This window comes from Perissodus microlepis, chromosome 11 (genome assembly GCF_051167445.1).
Source record: "Perissodus microlepis isolate ML-2025 ecotype Zambia chromosome 11, ASM5116744v1, whole genome shotgun sequence".
In the NCBI taxonomy this organism is placed as follows: domain Eukaryota; kingdom Metazoa; phylum Chordata; class Actinopteri; order Cichliformes; family Cichlidae; genus Perissodus; species Perissodus microlepis.
The window spans coordinates 23,405,994-23,432,783 of NC_140471.1; the positions used below are offsets into that span (position 1 = coordinate 23,405,994).

The 26,790-nt window shown below is 40.1% G+C and overlaps 3 protein-coding genes across 8 annotated transcripts; 1 reads left to right on the top strand and 2 right to left on the bottom strand.

The window, feature by feature from the left end:
• Window positions 1-514: 514 nt before the first annotated feature.
• LOC146377873 (glutathione S-transferase kappa 1-like) lies at window positions 515-4,371 on the bottom strand. Its single transcript, XM_084943370.1, has 8 exons — window positions 4,270-4,371; window positions 3,826-3,933; window positions 3,666-3,747; window positions 3,428-3,556; window positions 1,736-1,878; window positions 1,535-1,651; window positions 1,347-1,440; window positions 515-967 (listed from the first exon to the last, which is right to left on the bottom strand). The coding sequence occupies exons 2-8, from the start codon at window positions 3,892-3,894 to the stop codon at window positions 918-920; spliced, it is 684 nt and encodes a 227-aa protein (XP_084799496.1). The 5' UTR covers window positions 3,895-3,933; window positions 4,270-4,371; the 3' UTR covers window positions 515-917.
• A 798-nt stretch (window positions 4,372-5,169) lies between these two features.
• rap1gapl (RAP1 GTPase activating protein-like) lies at window positions 5,170-13,731 on the bottom strand. 2 transcript variants are annotated; one of them, XM_084943966.1, is made up of 19 exons: window positions 13,373-13,731; window positions 13,176-13,208; window positions 12,965-13,055; window positions 12,735-12,770; window positions 12,594-12,641; window positions 12,280-12,477; window positions 12,101-12,198; window positions 11,560-11,638; window positions 10,021-10,074; window positions 9,679-9,762; window positions 9,470-9,570; window positions 9,256-9,385; window positions 8,943-9,104; window positions 8,103-8,174; window positions 6,984-7,070; window positions 6,714-6,869; window positions 6,543-6,626; window positions 6,407-6,426; window positions 5,170-6,316 (listed from the first exon to the last, which is right to left on the bottom strand). In XM_084943966.1, exons 1-19 carry the CDS (start codon window positions 13,441-13,443, stop codon window positions 6,226-6,228), a joined length of 1,695 nt encoding a protein of 564 aa, XP_084800092.1. In that variant the 5' UTR covers window positions 13,444-13,731; the 3' UTR covers window positions 5,170-6,225. The 2 variants fall into 2 exon arrangements, with proteins under 2 accessions (XP_084800092.1, XP_084800091.1); XM_084943965.1 differs by having other exon boundaries at window positions 12,594-12,770.
• A 1,845-nt stretch (window positions 13,732-15,576) lies between these two features.
• On the top strand, window positions 15,577-26,187 carry casp2 (caspase 2, apoptosis-related cysteine peptidase). Of its 5 annotated transcripts, XM_084944592.1 has the most exons (13): window positions 15,577-15,727; window positions 16,168-16,331; window positions 18,101-18,271; window positions 18,367-18,441; window positions 18,624-18,806; window positions 19,023-19,092; window positions 19,527-19,618; window positions 19,872-20,054; window positions 20,613-20,741; window positions 20,858-20,948; window positions 22,522-22,722; window positions 23,085-23,194; window positions 23,296-26,187. In XM_084944592.1, exons 1-13 carry the CDS (start codon window positions 15,589-15,591, stop codon window positions 23,428-23,430), a joined length of 1,743 nt encoding a protein of 580 aa, XP_084800718.1. In that variant the 5' UTR covers window positions 15,577-15,588; the 3' UTR covers window positions 23,431-26,187. The 5 variants fall into 5 exon arrangements, with proteins under 5 accessions (XP_084800718.1, XP_084800713.1, XP_084800714.1 ...); XM_084944587.1 differs by lacking the exon at window positions 18,624-18,806 and having other exon boundaries at window positions 23,296-26,181; XM_084944588.1 differs by lacking the exon at window positions 18,624-18,806 and having other exon boundaries at window positions 22,522-22,710; window positions 23,296-26,179.
• Window positions 26,188-26,790: the final 603 nt, after the last annotated feature.

A 26,790-nucleotide genomic window follows, 5' to 3' on the forward strand; every position in this document is an offset into this window, starting at 1 on the left:
TTACATACGAAGGTTTTGGTGCCTTGAAAGATTCACTCTTAAATGTAAATTGACTCATTATTATTGTTTTTTAAATATGTTAACTATGAACATTTTAGAGGGGTGTTTTTTAGGTTATCATTACCATAGTTTTACTGCTTCAGCCCACTTGAGATTAAACTAAGATGTACGGCCTCATAAGCTATGACTCCTCCTGGTTTAACCAAATTAGCACTTCACAATATATTAACACTCAGGATGATATATATTTTAGATATCATCCTGAGGATGATATATTGGTCCAGGGTGTACCGGCCCCCCTGCAACTCTGAATTGGTGAAGTGGAAGAAAACGGGTCGATATTTCAGTCATGAATGGAAATAATGGGCCAACTGACCAGCTGACAGTTAGAAGACATTTAAAAATCACAAATGTCAGCACTGGCAGAGAAAAAAAAGTATCAGCTGGGACCATGAATATTACTGTAACAATAATAATAATAATAATAAGGTTTAGTACAAGCTGCCAAAAATACTTTTCTTGTATTTCAAAGGCTTTTATTAGGCACATAATTAGCAGCACAATTGTATGATGCATTAATCACAATACTAGCAGTAGATTACATGATATGTCTTCAAAATATGAGCACTGGGGTCTGTGAACACTGGTTGATCCTGGTAGACACACATCATGTGACCAAATCTACACCCACATTCGTTATTGTTGTTGTTATTAGGGTTTTTTATGACTAACATTAAAAAAAAGTCATATGTATACGCATATTTCAACAGTACCAGTTTGGAAACTTGTTTCTGCCACTGACGGAGCCTTTCACAACTTGGAAAACTGGGATTTTAATTCCAGAAAAATGAAAGATGGAAATTAATGACAAATCAAAACTGTGAGCAAATCGTCTTTAAATGAAAACAGGTTTCATTTTACAGCTTGGCAGCTGATTTGCTGGGTTGAGGTCCCAGCCATTTCTCTCCTGAAACAGAGAACAAAATGTGACTGAATAAGAAACTGCCAACAATAAGAAGGAAAAGTAGTGCCACTGCCTGGAGAGATGTGTGTCTTTCTCCAGAGTGCCAAACACTTTTTTGTTTGTTTTTGTAATTTTGAAATCATAGGTGATTTACAATAAAAACAAAACTAGAATAACTTTAATTGTTAGAGAGCAACAAGTTCAAAAAATAAGTGACAATTGATTCCTTAATATCGATTCAATATTCAGCTAAAAAGAATTACTAAAAGAGCCAAAAGTATGCAAAGTCTTTCACTGACTACAAGTTAAGGTGTCATTTTATTCCATTTACTTGAGCCAGTTTGATAGTAAATTTGTAGAGATGGTAGAATCGTATTCTCACCGATGCAGTGGGCAATGAGCTCAAATCTGTCAGATCCAAAGAACATCTCTGGCTTTCCATCAACATGACACACAATCATGGGGAAACCAAAAGCCTGACAAGGATTTAGGAGGAGAGATTTGGGTTATAGCTGATGGTTTGTTTGTTTTTCACTTTGCTAGATCTACAAGAGGAGCTGGACAACTGACCCCATAAACAAGTGCTGCCTGTGTTGTGCTTTTAAGCTTCTCTTTGACCTGCGTTGAGGTGGACATGGCCAACAGTTCTTTTATCTCACTTTCAGACAATCCAGCTTTCACTGCTGCCTGCAAAAACACAAAAAGTCTCAAAATTAAATTGTGCTTCTTAATTTTGTTTTAAATGGAGCCAGGATGTTAAAGAGTCTGCACCTCAGACAGCGACGCAGGTTCAGTGATGTCTTTGTCTTCACTCCAGATTCTTCTCCACAGCTCACGGGACACATTCACCACCTTCTCTCCATCCTTTTCTTTTTCTTGCACTGCTGCCACAAATCGCATTGCAGCCAAGCTGCCTAGAAGAAGAAGAAAAAAAGAGCACCTGAAACTGTCTTAATAGCTTTGCTCATTAATAATGTAGTACTTTACCAAAAACCTGTTACCAATCCTTACACTTACATTATTTCTTGTCAGGCTGCTGGAAGCATCCACAAGGCTAGCTCGGTGTATATCACACCGGATGATCTGCAAGCCATAGCAACCACCTCCACTGCAGTTTTTTTCTAGCTGTCTTTCAGCTCATTGACTCAGATTTACATGAAGACTCTAAACATTTGATTTGCTGTCCTTTATCTCACCTTTAGTTTCGTCAGACAATAATTTCTGGATAAAAAAGCTCAGATGAGCGGACCACGCTACCTGCACAGCAACAGACTGTAGCTAAAGATGGCAACTAACAGGTCAACAAAGGCAAACATCAGCAAACAGATTTTTAAAGAGTCAATATTGGACTTTCATTCATATCAAATGCATGATACTGTTGCTGTGTATTTGCAAAAAGTGCTAACATGCATCTGTTACCTGAACCACTATTGACAAAATCATGAGATGTCACATCTCAAGCCTAATATCTCAGTAAATCTCTTAATCTGCAGTTCTTTATTCGATCTTTGGTGAAAATCATTAAAAATTTTGAAGGAGGGTTTCTTATGAACCATACAACAGTATCTGGAATTGTTGGCTCTCTATAAAAAGGGAAGTAAACTTTCTTAGGTACACACATTCATTGCAAATATCGATTCAGCCAATCACATGGCAGAAATTCAATGCATTTAGACACGTGGACATGATTAAGACAACTTGCTGAAGTTCACACTGAGCATTTGAATAGGGAAGTAAGGTGATTTAAGTGACTTAAAACGTGGCATGGTTTTTGGTCCCAGACTGGTCTGAGTATTTCACAAACTGCTGATCTTCTGGGATTTACAGAGAATGGTCCAAAAAAGAGAAAATATGACAGCTGTAGTTCTCTGGGGGATAATATCTTTTTGCTGCCAGAGCTGGTTTCGTCTGGTTTCTTGAAATGTCATCAGACGTCATCCAATAGATCACCTTTAAGATGTTGCGTAACTGGAGACTCACATCATGGATGTGCAGCAGCTGTGTGATCAACATGGACCAAAATCTTTGAGGAATTCTTATGAATTAAGGCAGTTCTCAAAACAAGCGCGGGTGAGATGTACCTAATAATGTGTCAAGTGTATATTGTGTTGTGCTTACAGCTTGTTTTGCCACAGCCAAGTGTTTTGAAGTATTAAATTAAATTTGTTTTGTGTTGCTTTAACACCATGTCACAAGTCATGACTACGACATTATCAAGTTAAGAATAGTAGAGTACAGTTTTCCCATATCTGAAGATAATCTGTTTTAGTTGCATGTTTTCCCCCCTTAAAAAAAACAATAAAAAGTAGTAGACACTTGTGTTTTTCTTTAAATGTGGAACTTCTGTCAAAATCAAGCGTCATTGCTTCAGTTAAAATGTCTTTAGGGGTCAAATAAGGTCTAATAGGGTCAAATAGCTTGGGGTCTAATCAGTAGACATTATAGAACTGATTCTGCTTGTACCTTTCTCGAACATGGCCTCAAAGGGGTCAGCAGGCGACTGCAAGGGGACATTGAAGTATTCTGCCAAGCGGTTGAGATCTTTTGTCATGTACGCGAACTTGTTAGGAACCAAACCAGGAGGCTTGTTGCCTGTCAAGAAAGAGAAATGTGAGCGCAAACAGAGTCAGTGCGCACCCGGATTTGACCGTGCAGCGTGTCCTGCAGCAGGTTTACAGGTGCCTGACTGATCTTTACTGACCCGCTCCGTGCATGATGCCACCCAGAAACGCAGGGCGCAGTTTGAGGTCGATGTTCCAAACGTTTCTGTAGCGGCACATGACCTGCAAACACATGAGATATTTGCGCATCTCCTAAACAAACCGATCTGATGCTGTGGTGAAAATCAAGACGGCACAAACCTCGAAACCAAGCCACGAATACGGAGAAACTACATCGTAGAACAACTCCACAACTTTTCTGGAGGTCATCCTGGGGTCAGCAGCCGCTCTTTGAGTTGTTAGCGAGAGCTTTAAATGAAGAGCAACAAAAACCTTAACGGCAGCGTGTGAATAATTCACAAGGAGTGAGTTTAGTTTTTGGGGGCAGCCTCTGAGCAATGTTCACTGTGTCAAACCTGAAGCAGAGCTGCTCGGGCTTAGCAGAAATAAAACTAATCGCAGCAAAGACCGCGAGCAGAAACCACTCGTTGTTTTTAACAGTTAGCTACAACCGATGCTATATTAAATGGTGTTAAAGACGGAGTTAAAAAAAACGATAGCAGGAGTTAGCCTGAGCTAGATAAATAACGAAAAAGCTCAGTAGCAGTGTCTGACCACAAGGGGGACCAAAATGATTTCGCCTACCTGCTCTAAAAGCTACAAATCAGGTGGTACAGAACAGCCAAAAGCCTTCCGCACGGGCTTCTTCTTCTTGAATGCCAGCAGGCAAGACAGCCTACATGTGCATTACTGCCACCTACCGACTTCGAGCAGTAGTTCACTCTCTGATAACCCTAAAGACAACCATGATGATTACAAACACAAGGCTCGGGGGCCTGGCAAATACTCCAAACCGGCCCATTGTACTGCTTTAGAAAATCTGAAGAAGGACATACATTTTTGACTTTTTATTGTATTTTCACAAGTTTTACACCTTTTCCTACTGATAAACACCTCTTCCATAGCTATTCATGCGACAACAAAGGAATAAAGTAATAGATATTTAATAAATGACAGAAAAGTGCCAGTTTTCCACTATCTAATATATATCTACTATAAAAATGTCCGTTTTTTTTGTTTTGTTTTTTTTGCTATGAATAAACTTTGTCTTTTATAATTAAAAAAACATCTAATTACAGAACTTTACAGACTGGCAGTTTAAGCCAGAAAAGTCATGATGACAGTTCATTTACTGCAGCAGCATTTCTTTACTATTTAAAAGAAGTGAGGTTTAGTGTTGAAAACGCACTTTTTACTTATATTCTGATTTATAATGGATTGAATATATAGTTAAACTTCTTTACACTGACAGCAAGGGGAATTTCACAGGTCCAGCTCACTCAAGATCAAAGTGGGCTGTATGTGGCCCAGAATATAAAATGAGTTTGACATCACTGAATTAAAGCATAAGCATGTAATAGTTATGCCATATAATGCACTATAGCTGAAATACTTTTTTTTACTTATGCATAAAAATGAGTATTTTCTGCATATGTAAGAGATCTGAATACTTCCTGTACTGCTAATCTTGCTTCTCATCACATATTCTTCTTTCTGGCTGAGTACAGCGCGTGCATACACTAAGTGATGACCTATTTAGTGCAGTTTTATTTGACGGACTCTTGCATATCTTATTCGAATCAAACAATCTTATATATTATGCAGTAACAGTTCACCTCCTTCTGCCTCCTTACCTGCATCATCACTCCAGGACAGAACAGCACGTCCCTTTATTTTGTTGCTTCATTTCATTGTTATTCCAGTGTTCTTGCCACACTTTGTTAAAATCAGTTTAGAAACCCTTTTTTGTGCATGTGTTGCTTTTATCCACAACCACCACACTCAAGTGACGATTTGGTGTGAGCGGTCCACCTCCTACACACATGAATCACATACAGGTTTTTGAGGTTTTACTCTCTCACATCATTACAAAATTTAAGTTAATCTGTAGTCACTGTAGTCACATAGTATACAAATATTATTACTGTCTTGTTTATCAATTTTTTTACAATATTTAAAAGGTTGGTTCTATCCAGATGCTGTATTTGTGCTTTATGTTGGTTGATTTGTATATTTAAGACATCAAAAATAACCAAGGATTTTGCCCAGTTTAGGTTTTGTGTGGTTTTTCTGTTGAGCAATAAAGCTGTTTTTGAGTTCACGTTTTGTCTCCGGAGTCTGCACTGTGGGTCCTCCAGACCTGCACACAGCCAACACCTGACAATAGTAACTGATTTTTCAAATTACGTTTTATTGGTCTTTAAAACAAACCATTTATTTTCTACATTTTATATTCAGTTTTAATTTAATTCATTATATCGTGTTGCCTTCCTGCAAATTCAGTCTCTGGCATAAACCTGATATTGTCTTATCATTTAAACTCTTGTCATCTGTTTTAAGTCAAAACATTTAAATTTAACGATTCTCATGAATCTAGAATATCACTCCTATAACAGTCATATAATTATATTTTATGCATTCAGAACTATTTACTTTTACAGTCTATTTACATACAGGTCATCCACCAGGATATTAAAGTCTAACCATACAGGCCAGCAATGTCTATATTCATGTCTAAAATCTACAAGTACGTTTTTGCTTTTATATCTCCTCTTGAGGACTTGTTTGATCTTTGAGTTCAGCTGCCCCCAAACTGTCAGTGGGAGCAGGCAGAGGTCCTGAAGATTTGTCACTAAAAAGAACAAAAAGTGATTTGTTTTACTTCCTCAGCTCATACACAATTGAACATTTGAATTTTTTAGAATATTTTTATGAGTCTCACCTATCTCCATCTTTCTCTGTCTGTCAAGGAAGGTAGAGGAGAATATCAGTGCATTTAGTATGAATAATCTTATGACTTTATTCAAACAGTTTCCATTGCACAGCAAGCTTTTTCTTTCTTTCTTTTTTTTTTTTACCTTAGCCTTCTGCGATGTGCTGCTAGCATTCTTCCTGGGGACCCCCAGATTCTCAAAAGAATGGCTCCGCACTCTGATGGCTCTCTGGTACAGGAGACAGAGGTAAGAACGCGTAGAGTTAAAATTGTAAATTCAAACATGCAAGTATTTCAGAGAAATACAAACATTCACCTTAAAGTTTTCAATAAATCCCCCACTTCCTTCAGATGGCCCCCGCAGGCCCTCTGAAGTGGGGACAGCAATCAGTGATTGATCCCCCATCATGCACTGGGAACGGGTGAAGAGTTCAGCCTGCAAGTTCTCCAGGAGTGATGAACGAGTACGGAGCTTTGTAAGAGTGAAGGAGGGGAAAATGCAAAGGGCAGAGGTCAAAGTCAGAAGAATAAAAAACACAGATATTCAATAATGAAGCGCATTAGGGAAAAGTGTTCCTCCATCTACCTCCAGTCTGCTGAACTGCTCAGCCTTATAGCAGGATATCTCAGCGTTAATGAGTTTAGCCAGCAGAAACTCTCTGAACTTCGAATGCTAAAGGAAGGACAAAGGAAGACAAACCTTGTGAGATATTTCACACACTGATTATACTGGTAAATACTGAGCTCCCTTAAATAAAGGACTGACACAGAGAGCAGGTGGAGCAGAAGCAACCTTTCACTAATTAAATCAAGGTGTGTTCGCATTCAAGCAGTCTGAATGGTCAATGACGTCCAAAGGAGCAAAGCAAGGCAAGACAAAGGTTAGACTGACATGTTAAGCTGTGTCTTTTTAGAGCACATATTTAGATCTGTAAGAAAGGTGCAGGAGTTACTAGTAACACAAGCTCTGTTTTAGTGTCTCAATAAGCCATGACATTGTGGCAATGAACCACAAAATACCAGAATTCTGAAACCACTTTCAGCCATCATTTTACTATTTACACCTGTGCTCACTGTGACGAGTCGAACTGACATGTCTCCAGTGAAGAAGGTTTGTCCACTGGAGCCCTAGTCTGGAGAGCAAGTATACACTTTAGGGCCACTTTGCCACTGCCAGGTTGGACCTCCATGTTTTGAACTAGTGGTTATTTGAGTTACTGCTGCCTTCCTATCAGCTCAATCAGCCTGAATTGTTGATACAAGGATGAACTCTTCTTAACTTTTTCATGCGTCACAAATTGTTGTAGATCTTTTGGCCACTTACTCTCAACTTACGTAGCATGACTCCTATTTCTAAATATCTTGTGAGACCTCAAAATTTTATGTAAATCTTTTCATAGCATGCATAGGGCCCCTCAGTACCAAGCAAGTAGGAAAAAAATTAGGAAGATTTCTGTAGCAAGCTCTGCCATCCGGAGATGAAGCAACCACACCATCTCTGTAGGGCTACAAAAGCTATTAAACATTTGACGTCCACTGACATTTCTGGGAGAAAATCGCAGTGGACATCAAATGAATATTACTGACAAAGCAAATAAAATACAATATACCTAAAAAATATATGAATTGGCTACAGCTGTTACATTAAAGAATAAATAAACACATAAACAAAGTATACTGAGACAGAAGCTCTGTTTTTTCTTACATCTGTAAAGACAGGGGGATCTGGAAGCACTGGACCAAAGGGAGGAACATCTTCTCTTGCCGTGACAGACACCTGCAGAAGACAAAAATGGCAGAGATTAGCAGAGATTGTTGCATGATGTCAGTTTATCACAGATATATTTGAATCAACAGCTAGTCTCATCAGCTGGTTTTCAAACTGCCAGGGCATTCGCCCCTGACTGCCACCCAGCAGTCATTAAACCTGTACTCTACAGTGCCTCCTGCAGGTGGTCAGCCAGCCTGTGTTGCCTGTTCAGGCTGTGTCTGAGTGTCGGAGTGGGCCCTGTGGGATAAAGCCTCGTCATCAGGCTAGCTCCTTTGAGCTTCCTCCCAAGGTACATAGTATTCTGGTACCTGATGATTTTTTCTTCATCCCCAACAAGAAGAAATTTCCCTCGAGAGACCCAGTCAGGGTCAAAAGCTCCTAACAAATATAGCCCAGTCGTTCAGTCGTTCAGGACTGATTGAAAGCAGCACTGCCGTTCTTCCGCACTGAGGTGGTCCAGGCATCTAATTTGGATACCTCCCTTCAGTGTACCTCTGGATGAGAGGGAGGTCTGGAATTCTCTGGTTAGGGTGCAGCTCCAACAACACAGCCCAGATGAGTGGGACAAAATGGATGGATGAATGGATATTTGTATCTATATGGCAGCATATAAGTAACAACAATGGCTTTGCAAAAATGTCAGTGTTAATGCTGTAAGACACCAGCACTACCACACAACCACTACATCACCAGGCCACCCAGCTGCTATATTCCTTTACAAATATAGTGAATTTATTCAATTTGCATTGATGGAGATGTATTTTGCCCACTTACCTGATATGCTGCTCCACCTGTTTCCTCTTGCCTCTGAATCCTCCGGACGACAATAAAACAGTGAAGGAAGTGAGACTTGATAACATCAGACAGAAAGGGGGTTTGGCCCTCCTGGCAGACCAAAGCTACGATGTCATTACCGATGTGCCTTTTTCTTTGTAGCTGTGCAGGGTGATGAGAAAAATGTTGGTTAGTGTCTAAAAAAAAGTTGATTCGTCCCTCCCCACATAAACTAAACTACACATAATATCCTCAGAGAGACTCTCCTGTGAATCATCAGCACAAACAGACTGAGGATGATGCGATTAATGACCTGCTGTGGGTCACCCTCTGTGTAAGGCAGTTTAGTTGCGACATGAAACATGATTTCTCTCCCACGAAAGGAAGTGTAGACTGCTTCACTTCCTGTCTGACCATGACACACATCCAGTCCTCCTCTAAAGCTGAGAAAAAGAGCGAGGAGAGAAGAAACCATGTGATTTTCCACATTTCTTGTGTCACTTCTTCACATTGTCAGCATACTTTACCCCGTGAATCCTTGCAGCTGAACCGTCTCTCCCAGAATAGACAGGAACTCTTTAAACTCCTCACTTTCCTCATTGTTACCCAGTATGTCTTCCTCAGTGAGCTACAGAGAAATGGATTTCTCTGAGAGGGATTGGTTATGATATGGTGCTGTATTTTAGCCATTTTTATAAAAATGCATGGCATTTTGAAGTAAAGCATCAGTTCTTACCTGCCTGTCCTTTTGGCACAAAACACCAAACTTGAAATTAGGAGAAACTCTGTGTTCATCAAATGTGGTTATAAGTTCTGGAGCCTGAGAGAGGAAGAAGAGAGAGTTGAAGAGCGAAGAGCTTCACAGAAAACATGCCGACATGTCACAGTAGGAAAGGCACAGGGAGAAAAACCACATCAGGTTCTTTGTATTACCTTTCTGCTCACTGTCACACTGTTTGGGACACCCGTTTGTGTTTAACTGAGCCATTCTTATTGTTTTTGGTGACACCTGTGGCATTCCTCCTGTGACGTATGTGAAATATGTGTCAATTTTTCAAGTCATTTCAGAGCATATTACCTTCAGGTAGCAGACCACGTCAAACTTTGAGGCAGTCACTCGGCCACAAAGCATCTAGAAAGAATGTGAGGAATAATTATAAGTGCTTGTCACGTATTCAGTGCTTGAAAGTGAGAACATTTATTCATGTACTGAGGTTTGATTTTGGGGTATCTTGAGCATTTCTTTTGGTTTATTTCTCCGTTTTCTACTGCCTCGCAGAGTGAAACAATACTTTTTACTCTGCTGCATTTTTTTTTACATATATATTACTCTTTTAGAAAAACTGCAAGATTAAAAAGTGCTACAGTCACCATCTGCAGTACTGCAAAAAGTGCTGTCTGCTCAGTAGCTCGTAGAACCACACTAGCAGCAGCAACTTGATGTGATTTGAAGTTTCTGCATGATTTTATCAGACTCTCACTTCATTGCTTCAGTTCTTGGATGCTTGGAGACACGCATAGCTCTCTTTAACTCCCACCACAGCATTTCATTCAGTTTGAAATCTAGACTTTGGACTGGGACACTGAAACACCTTTATTCTTTTTTTTTCTGTCGCAGGTTTGCTGCTGAGTTGAAATGATTGTCTCTTTGCATGGCCCTGCAGTAGCTTTAACTGGCCAACCAGACAGATGGCCGCCCGTTTGATTCTCCTTTACATACAGAGGGGTTCATTGTCAACTTAATCACTGCATGAAGCTGCAAAACAAGCAAAACTATTACCCCACCGCCACTGTGCTTAACAGTGTGCATGAGGTGTTTTAGGTAATATGCTGTGTTTGGATTTTGCCAAACATTGGACTGTACACTGTGATCAAATATCTTCATTTTAGTCTCATCGGTCCAGAAGTTATTGTTCCACAAATCTTGTGATTTACACAGCCGTAGCTTTGCAAACCTAAGTCATGCTCTCATGTTCATTTTAGAGAGAAGAGGCTTTCTCCTGGCAATGCTTCAAATGAACCATACTTGTTCAGTCATTATCTAATTGTGCTGTCATGAACTTTAACAGTTGATGTGCTAACTGAGGGCTGCAGAGTTTGAGATATAACTCTTGTTTTTTTTTTCTACGAGCATTGCACAATCTGACCTTGGGGTGAATTTGCTGGCATGTCCATTACTGGAACAGTGTGTCATTGTGTTAACACACACACCTGAAAACTGCCAGAAGTTATGGTTTTATGGAGGAAGTCAGACTTGCGGATGATTGTTTTAGCATCTAGCTGCAACTTACTGTCTTAATTCCTATGGAAGCATTAAGGGTGTGCTTAATTTTTCACAGAACAATATGGAGTCCAGTAAAAACTTTATTTTTCACATAAGTGTAGAAAGTAAGGCAATAAACAGTCTATAAAGTAGTTAGCCTTAGCCGCTCATCGTTTAGCTATTATGATGTCAGTGCATCCATAAAAATAATAAAACACATATGTAAGCTTTTAAGTACTTTAAATACACAGAATGTGCACAATTAATGCTTTTACTTGAAATAATAGTTTTTCATTTGTGGTTACCATTTTGCCAAATAGAAATATAGGTATGATACAGTAAGAAGTTTGATACCTTTGCTAATTCAACTGCAGATGGCAGGGTGGGGAAAAGAGACACAGAGAAGACTCCATGCAGAGAACACTCCTTCATCCTGTGAGACATAAAGCACAATCATTATGCCTCCTTTTCTGTGATGCAGTTTCTTGTAATAATCGATCAACCACGCTCTACATTAAACATATAAACTATAACAAAGAAACCTTAAAGATTCCTTTCAGAGATACTTTAAGATCTTTTGTGATGCACAGCATGCACACGGGAAGTTTTAAATGACCTTGTTATGCTTGTAAAAGTTGCATATTAAACCAGGATTGACTTCTAAAATGAAATTCTGCTTGTACCATGACACCTTCACATCAGATTTAAGTCAGATAAACATTCCTCTTTCAGCATATGAATCTGAAAGTTTACACAATAACCCTAGGAGAAAGACATTTTGGAGCTGAGGGGGCATTTAAGGAGAAGCACAATTTTCTGTTAAACATTTTTGGCTGCATTGTAGCTTAGAATAAAAAATGTCTCACAGTAAGCCAAAATAGCCAAAGATCTCCACCTTAGAATCACCCTGAGCCTATTCTCCTCTTCCTCCAAACACACAGAGAGAACCAGCGAGCCCAAAGTTGGATCCACTGCTGTGAAAGAGTGATGGTACTGCGTGGCAAAAGGGTCAAAAACATTAATATCAGTGCAGAAAGAATATTCCTATAGATTTTACAGTTAAAGTCTACTTACTCGTGAGCGGAAGAACTCGTGATAGATTTTGGCCTCACCGTCTCTCTCCATGATGTCATAGCTCTCTGGGTCAACGGCATAATGGGAAGAGGTGGGACTCACATCTACCAGTCTGTCCAGAGGGGGGTCTATCCAATAGCCTCCCAGTTTCGAAGGAAGGATAAGCGGCAGCTCTCTCCCAGTTGTAGAAAGTGGAGACTGATAGACACAAAAAAGAAGAATCTGATTGGGCTGATGTTTGTTTGGAGAAACACCTGTTATCATCAGTACAGAGCCTGTGTCACTTTTTTATTATTACTATCAAGTAGAGAAACCTTGAGAGGAAGGGGGAATTCACATCGTTGCTCATCGATCCTGCTGCCCTGATGGACAAGAGCTTTAGTGATTACAAACATCTGCTGCTCAGGCATTGATGGATGCACACACTGCACAAAATGATTGACACTGTAACTCACCTGCAGCTTCTCAATGATTTCAAACAGCTCTGATTCCTAACATTAAAAAAAAAAGGTGAAATTCAAGTAGAGAAAGGAAAGCAGAAGCACGGGTGAGGAAGAGGAACATGACTCATATTTCAGTCTTTCTCTAAACGGACTTCTAGAAATGTAGAACATGGATATTCATCCCTTAGAGTGAATTAAAATTAAAGCGAGAAAGTGCACACTAAAAATGATAAGGATGTCACCTTCTGGTTGCTGCTGGAAGAATGGAAAGGCTTGCGCTCACTGGTAGGAGAATCCAGGGTGTCCAGACTTTTGTCCTGCACGAATTCAGGTCTGCAGCAACAGGTTGGTTTACACAGCAAGACAGCACAGTTAGTAACTCCTTACATTATACAGGAAAGGTTAACATGTTAACTCAAAAAAGCTGCAGTAGAGAGGAAAATAAAGCCTCACCCCGTCTCATCCCCACATGTGAATCTATCCACACTGTAAACAAGGAAGTAAGAGCTTTTCAGAAACTTCTGCATAAACAGACAAGATGACTTAAATCTAAAAAAAAGTGCCGTTTGTTCAGGTTGTGCCGCTGCTCCAAGGACTTGTTTTGTGCACAATGCCAGTCCTAATTTAAGACTAACAGTGTCTTTACTTACCTGCCATATGCCCCAAAAGTGAAACTTCTCTTTCTAGAGTAGGACATATCATTCCTCTTTTCTCTCTCCATGCCTTTGGTGTCACTGTGAATGTTTGTACATGCCAGTTTGGTGCTGAGTCAATCAGGGCTGGCTAAGGTTGAATTAATTCACTCTATCATTCTGTCACTCCTCTTCCTCCTCCTCTGCCCCCTGCCATTCACTCATTTAAGCTTCCCTTTCCTGCCTCTGTCCTGCTGTCAGCCAGACAGGCAGCATTAACCCGCTCGTGGTCACAGGTGCAGCCGCCGCCGCTAACTGTAAGATGGACACGGTCAGGTGCTCCACGCTGCTTCGCGCTATCGATCCCGAGTGAACGCTTGTGGTGGTTTCACAGACCGGCTGAGCTTAAAGATAGGCGTGTAAATAAATAAAGAAATGAGTGAGACATTTTCTCCTGGACCTGCTACCCTTTGAGTCAGTGAGAATCATCAATTATTGACAGGTCACACAGTGAGGGTGAGGAGATAGACAGCAGGGGAGGGTGAAGGAGGGAGTGACAGAGAGAGAGGGATGGAAAGGGGAGTAAGAAAGCGAGAAAAACAGAAAGGCAGGAATACATGCGATGCAAAGCACTCACCTGTTGGTTCTAATGCATTAATGGTTGCTGTCTGTCTCTGTGTTTGTCATAATGTGTGTGTAACTCTGATACCTTATTGTAAAATACACCGAGTAAGAATAAATTGTGCCAGAAATGTTCCTCCATTGGTTTTATGTGATTTGTCATATTTTATTCATTAAAATGATTTATTTAGAATGGTTTTGTTGCACTAATTATTTTCGTATTTACAGTTATTTTAGTTCATGGTTCTCAACGTTGGAGCTTGTAAGATTATTACTGAACTGGGAAAGAAGAAAAGAAACCTCTGGTACAACAATTTGGATTCAAAATTGTAAACTTTATTCTGAGTAATGCTTTTTCATGAGCAGATGGACTAACTTTCTAAATTTCAATCACCAGCTCAAATAAAGCTATGACATTTAAGTGAAATATCTATTTGAAGGAACTGCAATGGCAAACATTAAAGAATAATTTAAAAAGGAAAACAGGTGGCTTCCTTTCACACACAAACTTTGCAATGTATACAAGAATGTTCTGTTTAAAATGTCAATTTTATATATTTAAACAGCTAAACAGATAGGTTTAGCTATCAAGTAATCATGGTGGAGTAAAAAGCATAGAGTACTCAAGTATAAGGGATATGACTGACAGAAAAAGATGCACCTCCACTGAACTGGACACTTCTGAAGCTGTGGTGGAAGTCGCTGAGCAAACTGTTATCAATCATGACCACCTTCTGCACCACTTCCTGGACAGGCAGCAAATCATCTCCTCTTACGGACTGATAATTTCATACCACATTTTGTCACCCTGTATGATTAAAGTCCACTCTACCTTTTATCATTAGTGTGTCCCACACTTATTTTGTTCCCCCTCACTGCAAACGTGTGTCTCAATTTCCTTATCATATTTCAAAATTTCCTGTTCCTCTTGTTGTGGCTAGAAGCAAGTTTTGTATTTTTGTTTGTTTGTTTGAAAAAGTACAGAACTGTAATAACAGAACTGTTATAACAAAATAATTTCCCAAATCTGGGATAAATTCATTATTTCTTTTCTTAATTGGTATTTTAACATTTGTTAAATATCAATGGAGCTTGTTTTTCCCCTTTATACTAAAAAACTGCCATCAGGTTGTTTTGAATATCAGATTGTAACTGGAGGCAGGACCTTACATTACAACTTATCCTGCCATTGCTCATTTACAAACTCAAATTTTAAACCCAAGTTTCAAGTTTTATTGTCATGTACAGATAAACAGTGTAGCCACATTTATCCATAATGAAATTCTTTGGCTCGTGCTCCTCAGCTTTACATGAGCATATAGAGAGTGTGCAGCAACCCTGCTGCAAATGTGTGACCTTTAAGTGTCTTTACACTCCTCCTTTTTAAATAGCTCTCTATTCGAGAGGCCTTTGTGCCTGCCTTCTTATCAATTGGTTACTTATTAACTGAAATGAGATTCAAATTCAAAATACCCTTATTTCTGTTGTTCACACAGCAGTTTACTGTACGGTTAAGATGCCATTAAGAAGAAAAGAAGAAACGATTGGTTCACTGAAACGCCACTCAAACTGTACACCGCTCTCATTGGTCAGAATCCAACTCGAAGAGTCTGATGGTCTGTTTACCCCGCGGAAGTTCGTCTGTGGCGTGTAGACGGGATGTTGTTAATTTGCGTTTAGTAAAGGGACTTACGGAGACATTTTGCTCATTTTTAGGGTGTGTTGATAGTCTGTTGCAGGAACAGAAGAGAGGTAAGTAGTGGGAATGCGGGGAGTCATATTAAACCCACTTCAGTGCAGAGAAAGTCGAAGTTAGCTAGCTAGTTAGCTAGCGTTTATCACCATCAGCCAACACCATTTAGATTAGCGTAACTTCTCTTTTATTGTAACTCAGCATAGTAAACTTACATAGCTAATATTATACTTCCATTATTTTTCCTCTTTATCTTATTATTTGGTAGATAATTTACTGAGTTTACCATTGTATTGTTCAGCTTCTGTTGTTACTGGTTTATTATTGCTGGCTCAAAGAGTGCCTCATGGTAACGTTATCGCTTGTGTTGTATTTTGTTATAAGGGTGTAACTGAGGAGCCAAGCTAATAAAGTGACTGTTCCCAGTGTTGGACAAAAACGTCCATATGCTTGTATTGTTCACAATGTTCGTGTATCTTGTTACCTGCTCTGGATACAGTTTTTGAGGGGAAAATGTTGGAGTGTGGCATGATGGAGCGGGACAGGCAGGCTCTCCGAAGAAACTCAGCTATCCTGTGCAGACAGCTGGTGGTGGATGAGCTGCTCATTCAGTCACTGCAGGCAGACGAAATCCTCACGGAGAGCATGGCAGAGAGCATTATGGTATGTGGATAATAACTACTATATTAACAGTGAGACAGCTGATTCTTAACAGTTATGTGACTTTGAGTTACCTCCAGTTTGCTTAAATTGAAGTTAACTGAATTTTAGTTGGCTGTCAGCAACTTTGCTGAAGGTTATGGTCAGTTTTTAGCTTGTGGTTTAAATGTATGTGGGAGTCAGAACCTCTAATCCTCCCATGAAAGATGCTGTTAAGTAAAAGGTGACTACAGAAATGTTTCCTGCAGTTTTACAGGAACTACCACCATTTCTGCACTCTGGCAGCTAGTATAGGCTCCAGTGGCAGAGAAAACATGAGTTAGATAGGTAGTTAATAAAGTAGATCATTAATTCTACAATTAAAAAGATCTCTCACAGTCAAATCCATAAAGTTCGACAGTGATATAGTTTATAGTATAGTATAATATTTTTCTTTCAGCATGCTAACGTTTTTGATTAGAAATAAAGCAGTCATGATGTGATTGATGGATCCTTCTACATCTATTATCACAGCAAATTATCAACACTGCCTCTTCAGTGATGAGTAGTTGTGCTTTGAATGAGGCCTTCATCTTCTGTGCTGTGATTTAGGTACACTTTAATTAGGTTTATCTGTCCCAGAGAAGTTTTTGTCCCACACTTGGGTTTTCTAGTTAAGTATAATCTAACTGTATACTCTTATTCTTCTTTAAAGTCCGTCACCTCAGGTATTTACATAGTTGGTTCACTGTAATGTAAATTCTCCTCAGATGATGCTGCATAGTCACAAAATGCAGGCGGGCACGTGGCTGTCCACGTGGCCACTCACGCTCCCCATCTGATGACAAAATTTACTTCATTCAGACCTGAGTGGACTCACAGAAATGGAAAATATAATTAGGAAAATTGAACACATTTTAATTCTGTCATTCTGCTAGCTTTTTTAATAGCTATGTAATGTTTTTACAGCCTAATAAAAGCCTTCATATTTATTTATCATTGGATGCATATATAGACTAACTGCAAAGTCAGCACTTAAAATCTCTACATGCTTTTTATTATTTTGATTTGGTAATTGAAATAATTAGGGAACATGCCACACCTGTTCTAAATACTTCAAGCATGTGAAAGATGTGTAACAATGGAAGAAATGTCTGCTTTCCTAAATTATTAACAAAATACTTTTGCTAAACCTTATGCATTTAAACTGAAAGTCTAGACTGGAGAGTCTAGTGTCTCACTATCCAAAGACTTAGGGATCTTACTATTTTAGAGGTTTACCAGAGAAAACCAGCTGGGAACCACAGGGCAACGTCCTTCAGAGACATTAATATCCCTTTTCCACCAACACAATGCTGGTTACCAATCTAGAACTAATGCCAGAAAGCTGGCACTGGCACAGCACCACAAATTGCCAGGCTAATGTCAGAGGAGATGCCGTAATAAATAGTTTGTGTCTGCCATGATTTTACTGCAACTTCTAATAATTACAGCATAGTAACCTTTCAAATTGTCGGCTGTTTCTCAAAAGGCATCAACATAGAACAGGCTTATATTTGGTGGAAAAGGCATTTGTGAAAGTTTTGATTTAATCCCTCAAGGTTGAAATCTTTACTTCCGACTGTCCTGTCTGAGGACCACCTTTAAACATCTAAAGTTTAAGGTGTCTGGATGAATTCACAATCAAATGTTATAATGTTGAGAAGGTGAAAAAAAAGTAAAACCAAATGTACTTTTTAATTAATTCATTGTTAGTAAATTTTATGTTTCCGATGTGATCTCTTCTACTCCAGGCAGAGCAAACGTCTCAGAAACGCAGCTGGCGTTTGCTTCTACTCTTACCAAAACGTGGACCCAGAGCCTTCAGCAGTTTCTGCTCAGCTCTTCAAGATACTGAACAGAAACACCTCTACGACCTGCTCATAAAATCACCAGAGAAAGATGGCAGAGAGACACACACAGATGTGAGTGTGTACTTGACATCAACCATACACATGTCGCACAGCAGCAGTATACACAGCAGATTTAGTGCAGTTCTTAGACTGCTTTCTGCTCACAGAGTTTTCAGCCTGAGGAGGAGCCACAGGAGAAGGCAGGGCAGCTGGTTATGGAAAGAACAAAAAAGAAGAGAGAGGTGAGCTTGCCTATGATTATCGAAGGCAATGTCACTCTTGGCATTTTTGAAGTAGAAGACATCATTGCATCATTGAATGCCTTTCATGCCTCTTTAATAGATTTTTCTTTAATTATAAATGCTAACATTATATAGAGTAATATTTTGGGAATTGTAAGCTTCAGTAACATGACGTTTGGCAGGCATCTTCAGAAGACAGAGAGGAAATGTATGAGGTGAGCAGCACCTCATCATTCCCAGTCCAGGCATCAGATAGCTGGCCTGGCTCAGAGTCATCAGTCAGAGACTTACCCCCAGTCAGGGCTGAGGACAGGAACAAACAGAGACTGAGGACAAAGAAACGAGGAGCAGATATGCAGACAGATGTGAGAATCACAAAATGCATCCATCTCATTATATATATCCAGATGGCCCACCTGAAGTAGAAAGGCAGGCAGGAGTTTCCCAAATATTTAATCTAGGACTGCAGATGTCATATTCCCACAAAAACAACAGCTGATTCCACAGTATAGAACAAAATCCTTCATTATCTTTTTTGTACGGTCTGTCTTTAATAATTTGTGTATCATTTTAAATTTCAGAGGTCTACGGACTCTTCTCTTCCACTTCCAACTCAGGAGGAAATTGCAGCCAAGAGAGCAAGGACACATGGTGAGCGGTGCTGCAGAGCGTCTATGCGTTCATTTCAAAATGGGTTTCAGTGTGTGTAATGTTGTTGTCAGTCTTGTTTCCCTGGAGACATGAAGTTGTTTCTCAACAAAAGGCTTTATGTGTTGTTCATTTTTAAGACAATTTAATATATATGTCACACAAAAAACCATTCTGTAGCCACTGACCACTTTAGGCCTTTAGTCTCCTGTTATTCTGTTGATTATTTGAACTGTTATAAACACACATCATAGAGAAAAGTGTAGAAATGTTTGTTTTCTAGCAGGCACCTACTGTCTCTACCTGCAGGCACCACACCCCAAGAATGACTCATTAACAACATGATACTCTGCTGTTAGACAACTCCATTCAGTGATGAGGACTAAGAATAGTTCAGTTTGTATTAGTTTGTGATTGTTTGTGTGTATGTTCTGCAGAATCCATGGAGTTTAGTCTGGATGCTGACAGTCCCATCAACAGTCCGGTCCTACCCTGCACGCCTGACTTTTACCTCTCCCGCTGCCAGCAGGTACGATTTTGTTTTCCCATCAGCGGGTCAGTTGAGCCCATGCGAAGGTGCTCAGTTTTGTTTGGATTTACTGCGACCGCCTAAAAATGCATGTCTTCAGCATTTAGCTATGTTTATGTAACAAGCATAAAAATTACAAATTTAATCTTTGGGTTTTGTCACTTTGTTAAGGTTTTTTTGTTTTAAACAGATTAAAACAAAAAACCTTATTGTGTATGAATTTTCTTATATAGGTCATTCCATTCTTATTCAGTCTTACAGGTTGAGTTCATCGCCTCGTGGTTTTGGCTTGGTGATCAGTAATGTGACCTTTGACCCTTGTGCTGCCCCTGACCTTGACCCTAGAAAAGGCGGCGATGTGGATGATGAGGTCCTCAGGAAGGTTTTTACAGAGCTGGATTACATTGTTGCTGTGCACAGAGACCTCACTGCTCAGGTAAAATGATGGATTTTGCAGGATGTTTGAAATGTGACACTTTTATCTTATTTATTGATAAACCTAAAGAAAGGAAGTTTGGGCCAAACAAAAGAAGATGTTAGATAAGCACCTCAGCAACATCTTCACCTGACACAGTTTGGAGAAAGTCACTTGTTGAAATGTTTAAGTTAAGAAAGACTGGGGATATGGTGTAGAAAGGTTTTTTTAATGTAGGATTTGTTCTGGTTAGCCCACTTTCACTGCTGTCTGAGGAAGGTGGGAGGTTTGTCGCAAAGTAAACACACTTCACGTTTAATTAATTTAAGTCCAGATGCACATATCCTGCCTTGAACCTGATTGTTTACTGCACATCATGGTCTAATGAATCCATTGCTAGTGAGGGGGTGTCATCCTGCACACTTAAGTCAGACCCTAAGTTGAGTGTTTCCATTAGTGAGAATGAAAATGTTTGAATACAGCTTCTGTGAAATTTGGACTGAAAGATTGTTGCGTCTGTGTTAACGCTGACTTTGACCACATATGCTGATGCTTGTTCTTGTTCGTATTCTTGTGTAGGGTATGAGGACCTGCATTGAGAACTTTTCCAGACGGCCAGAGCACCGGACAGTGGACAGCTGTGTGGTGTGTCTGCTCTCCCACGGAGTGGAAGGGGCAGTGTACGGTACAGATGGCAAACTCCTCCAGGTCAGTTTGTCTGACACTTTACTGTGTAGATGTATGGTATGTCATTCAATAACAAAGATTCAACTGCTTTTTTTCTGACATTTAATGCTAATTGTGTTTAACTTGGTCAATTTCAGTTGGACTGGGTGTTTGAGGCCTTTGACAATGCACACTGTCCACTTCTACAAAACAAACCAAAGATGTTTTTCATCCAGGCCTGCAGAGGAGGTAAGATGAATGAGATTGTGCAGCACAGCAATAAAAAAGAATTATACGGTAAACATGTTCTGGGGACTGCACTGTCCACAGTTCTGAGAAACTACCTGGCTCTCTTAGAGCCGTGCAGCATTATGAAATAGTGGTACCAAGCTTCCCCTTCACATGGCCAGATGTTGTCTGCTGTCTTTGTCTTGCCCACTGAGAGAATCACAGTGGGTGGCAGTTTCAGAATCGCCCATTTACTCTGCAGTTCCAGCTGTGGATTGTGCCAAAATCTCAGTTTTGTGTCAGTTTTCATCTTCTTTATAATATTTTGATGAAACTTCAAACAAATTCAGCACAATAAAAATAAAATGAATCTGTGGCTTAACAAGCTCCAAGTCAGTTGTTCTGTCTCTGTGACGGAGGTTATGGCCTGACTGCACACCCAGTGATGCTCATGACAGATCCTTAGACCCCTCAGGAGCAAACCTAATTACTTCCCACACTCCCTCGCTGCACACAGAGCCCAACACAGGTGTGCTGCTGAAAGGCTATTAGATGTGCTTAGCAGCTCTGGAAATAGCTTCAGTGAAATTCAGATATTGCTTATTTAGAGTGTTCATGGATACATTGGTATACTGCCAGTTTTTCTTAATAAGTAAGAAAAATAAGTAAGTGTTGTTTGCAACACAGTGGTTAACACTGTGAGGTCATCGCAAGAGGGTCCTTGTTTTGTGGAATTTACATGTTCTCTGTGTGCCTGCATGGTTTTCCCTCCAAGTAACCCAGGATCCTCCACCAGTCTAGGGCATGCATGTTAGTGGAATTTGTGATTCTCAGTTGGCCACCGGTGTGAATGTTTCTGTGATAGCCTGGAGACCTGTCCAGGGTGTATGCCACTCCTCACTCAATGTTAGCCGGGATAGGATTTAGCTCTCCTGTGACCCTGAGTCCTTTAAACGGTTAAAGAAATGGATGGATGGATAGCTAAAGGCTTCAAAGTGCCTGCGGCGTAGTGCTGTGTGAATGTGGCTTGTGGTGTAGAGTGCTTTGGGGGCAGTCAGGAGGACTAGAAAAGTGCTATGTAAATTTCAGTGCAAGATTTCTTCGTTTTTTTGCCGTTCAGAAGTTTAGAAAAACATTTCAACCAGGGCTCATACTAAATGCCAGTGATAGCTTCGCTTTCAGACTTTTTCCAGAATTAATTTGGAATAATACTTGAGTTTATCAAAGAGCTGCAGGAAACCCATTGAGTTCAAGCTGTTTAGCTTTTTTAAGACTAGGGCAACAGCTTGAGAAGCATGCTAACTGAGCAGGCACAGCTTCATTGCTCCATCTATGTCTGCTCAGGTGGTGTTACAGTGCAGCGTTGAATCACACCTGCATTTTTTTAATCTTTCAGTTTAAATCTCTTCTGCTTTGGTTTGTTTTCACTGGCCTAGTGTCAATAAAATGCTTTGCCCCTTTGGTGGACAGTTGCATTCATTATTAAAGAATATTTGAGACAAATGACTAAAAACTGCAGTAATCCAACCCAGTTATTGCAATAATATCGCTGCTAGATCTTTTTGGGCCTAATTGAAACTTACTTGTCTTCCAGAGGAGATGGACTGTGGCGTGGAGCAGATAGACGGGCCAAAGAGGACGTGCTCACCAAGCTGTGAACAGCGGGATGCTGGCAGGGAGGGACAGGGGGATGCAGACTCCAGACAGAGGGGGGACACAGGAAGACCCAGGATTAAACTTCCCCAGCGGTCGGACATGATCTGTGGCTTTGCATCTCTCAAAGGTCAGAGAATTTGTAAGTTTATCTAATTTGTTATTCTGGGGTGGGTTTATTTATGATATTTTATTCATTAACTGAAACACTGGTGTAAGAGGAAAACTAATGAGGCCATCGAGATCAGCAGTAATGGTTTTGTAATTCTTTTTTTTAAATTATCTTTGGCCCTAATCAGTATTTGTGCTTTTTGTGCAGTGCAATTAAAATGTCTGCTTGAGAGGTTTTTTTGTGCACAAGTGAATCAAAAGTGGATCTGAAATTGATTCTTATTATGTAAAGCTTTATTATGTAAAGCTCTACCAGACAACACCTTCGCTCTGTCTTTCTGTGTCTCATCTTGATGTATTACACTTCTGCTGTTTGATCTTTTCCTCCTCAAGGCACAGCAGCCATGCGAAACACTAAGAGAGGATCCTGGTTTATCCAGGAACTCAACTCAGCACTCCGCCTCCATGCCAGAGACACCCACCTTGCGGACATATTGGTGCAGGTAAACATGTTTTTTCAGACTGCAGTTGCAGATTACAAACTGCTATTTTGATATATAATACATTTTTTAAACCAACATGTCTTTTTTTCTTTTTCTCCCAGGTGAACAGTCGTATTAAGGAGAGGGAGGGCTACGCCCCAGGTACTGCCCACCACCGCTGCAAAGAAATGTCAGAGTTCACCAGCTCATTGTGCAAAGACCTCTACTTTTTCCCCAAGCACCAGCCCCAGTATTAATATGCACATTAACACACACAGATCATTCCTTGTATTGAAGCCTGGAGTAAGGGCATCACAGCTGTTTATTGCACACCACACACTCACACATTCCCCCCTGTTACAACTTGACATCCAAATGTCTGGTTTTAATTTATCCATTCAAACCACTAGACATTCACAAGCACACACACGTATACACAAATCCTGGAAAGAAAAAAGGAGCGAGCTTCTGTTAATCTACATGTACATGGAAATGGGCAACCTATTGGCATACAATGTGCTCATGTATATATTTGTGTGTCTGTGTCTATGCCAGTTAGAGGGTTTAGATGTTAATCCTTTGCAGTCAAACTGCACAGCTACTTTGAGCTTTCACAAGCCTCTTTTTAAAATGTATTTTGTACACAGATCTATTTTTGTGGCTTTATTTTGTATGGAATTCTTTTTATAAGGATTGTAAGGCCCATTCTTATATTTGTACATAATGTATGTTAAATGTTATGAACATTTCTTGTTATTAACGTAGTGACAGGCAGGGGGCAGCGCAGCAAAATGCATTTCAGCATCTCGATTTCATCAATATTAACATCTCCTTCAGTTGAAGAAGAGCTTTATTGTCATGGCAGCCATGGTTACAGCTATGTTTAAAATTAAACAATAGAGTTTTTGAACTATTAAATTAGAATATATGATTTTTTTTCCTCACATAGTTTGCCTTACGAAAAGAACAACACCTAAGGGGCAGCTTCAGTATGAAGTTTATCTTCTCACTTTAAATTAATGATGACATTTACTGATATTTAGTAAATTTCTCTGTCAGGGTTGTGGAGTGCAGTCTGGTGCTACATGTAGGGTCACTTACAGACAGTATGAACTCTGACCTTTACACATTTTACTTGTAGTGTTTGTTCCTGCATAGGAGCTGCATATTTAGTCAGTCTCGCCATTGTATTTTACTATAATCGATGCACAACACATAAAAAAGTGTCTTCCATTTAAAAAAAAGCCTGTGCCAGCTAGAGCTGCCACGATTAGTCGACTAGTCACGATTACGTCGACTATCAAAATCGTCGACGAGTGATTTAATAGTCGACGCCTCGTTTGAAGCTTTGTAAGATCCCAAAAGACGCAGGAATAAGTAGTAGGATTTAAGAGTGTAATAACGGACTGAAACAGAAGATGGCAGCACTGCATGTACAAGGATGCCAGCTGCCGTTTAACCCCGAAGAAGAAGAAGAAGCTGTGTCCCAGAATTCATAGCGCAGCCCAGCTCAGTTTCCAACAATGGCGGCAGCTAGTTAGTTTTAATATTACTCTTATTATTCTTTCTGGGTCACAAAATAAACGTTTAACATATTTTAAGGCGAGAATGTAGCTGTGTAAACCTCAAATATCTGCTCAGTTTATCAAGACACCACATATTTTCAAAAGCGCTCCGACGTTTTCGGAGACGTCTGTTACCCACTAGCTCGATAGCTAGCCGGGGGCAAGGCTCGCTAGAGCCGTGAGAACACCGGACTCCCGGCAAATCGTTTTCAAACCCACCGCCGTCTTTCGCTACTCAGGTTAAATATATATGAGTCACTTAGATAACTTAAAAATGTTATTGTTTGGCTTTTTTAGTATTTTATTTGTTCCTGAGTAAATCGGTTTGGCTGAGATTAAAGTTCTAGTTTTTACACAGCTGAATAAACGTCAAGCAGACAACTGATTATCAGAAGTGTGAGATGCTGGAGAATATACTCCGGTGTCCTGTTATATTTTAGATAGCAAGGAGTTTATTAAATTTCACCGAAACAATCTGCAAATTTCATTAAAATTTAATAAACTATCATCTTGTCTTTATTTTTAGTTAGCACAGACCTGAAACACTTAAAGCTGTAAGCTAGTGATAGTTATATAAGAGCAGATGCTGCTGGTGCAATAAGCTGTACGTTTTACGTCCAATGGGTGATGATCTGATTAGTCGACTAATCGCAAAAATAATCTGTGACTAGTCGACTATCAAAATAATCGTTTGTGGCAGCCCTAGTGCCAGCTGAGGATGATGTGTTGGATACGTTTATGACCATGGTGCTGCTTTCATAGCATATTATAAGTCTCTGGCACGCCTCCAAACAAAGTATTTCTCAAAGCTGCTCCAGAATTTATGGTTCCCAGAAAGAAAAGAAAACTGACCAGGCAAAGTATGTTTTAGTTACAGCAGTGTTGCAGTGAGGGACACAGTGGTTGAAACAGTATTGATTGTTAACTATCAGTAAAGGGATGATTTTACAGATCCTGTATATGAGGCGGTCTTAGCAGAGTTTACCCTGGTCTGAAGCGTGCTCACTCCACTTATGTTTTAGTTTTAATAATTAAGAAACATAACTTAAGAGAGGAAAAGATTGGACTGTTATAAGAGGATAGTTTTCCTGTAGAATGAGACGTTTTGCTGCCAAACTCTGCTAAAGTGCTATGTGGGGTGATGTGATGTAGGGTGGGGAGGGGGCAGGAGAGACTTCAATATTAATTACTGCCAAATGTTGAGTATAATAAAAGGCTGTGGGTTTTAAACAACAAAAAATGTCTGTGTTTGTTCTTAAAGCTGTGTTTGTATTTGCATTTTCTGCAACGACAGCTTTTATGCACAGGTTTAGATCACGTAAATGCAAGGCCCTCTGCTCAAATGTACACTGTTGCCGCTCCTGTGCATGCTCCGCTCCATTTGATCCTCCTTGTTGCTGTGTTTGTGTGTGTTGTTCCCGGCGTACAGCCTGTCCCCCTCCGTTCTCAGGTATAATATAACTGGCTCCCCACTATTCCGCTGTGCTCAGGTCGTGCTGCGACCGGGACAACGTATGCATCTCTCACACTGCCCGCCACCCACTGATAATGTTCTTAGTGTATCAGATAGAGCCCCCCGGGCCAGCTGTCCACAATCATTTTCGTTTGACATACACGCACACGCCGGTGGTCTGTGTAACACATTTCTCCCTGGCCTCCGGTATAACTGTGAGCTCAGGCTGTTATGCATTAGCGTGTGGGCCACAAAGCAGGGCTGGGTTAGGGGGGGATCTGCCTGTGCCTTTGTGGTTGTCATAATAGCTGCCGGTGTCAGCGAGTTAGGAGGAGGAACCAGAGGAGAAACCCGCCAGTGAACTAGAGATGTTTAATTTAAAGTTGCTTGAATGGGATGTTGGCTGAGCACACCAAAGGCCCGATGTAAAGCACAAATTCACCTCCTTGCCTATCCTCTTGGTACCTGGATCCTATGCAGAGCTGATCAGTATGAGCTGAGCTCTTGCTATTGGGGGTGTGTCTAGGGGTGATTTTTTTTTTCTTTCCCCCTCCTTCTAAGAGAGGGCTGCCATAGCATGTGAGTGTTACGGGGATTGC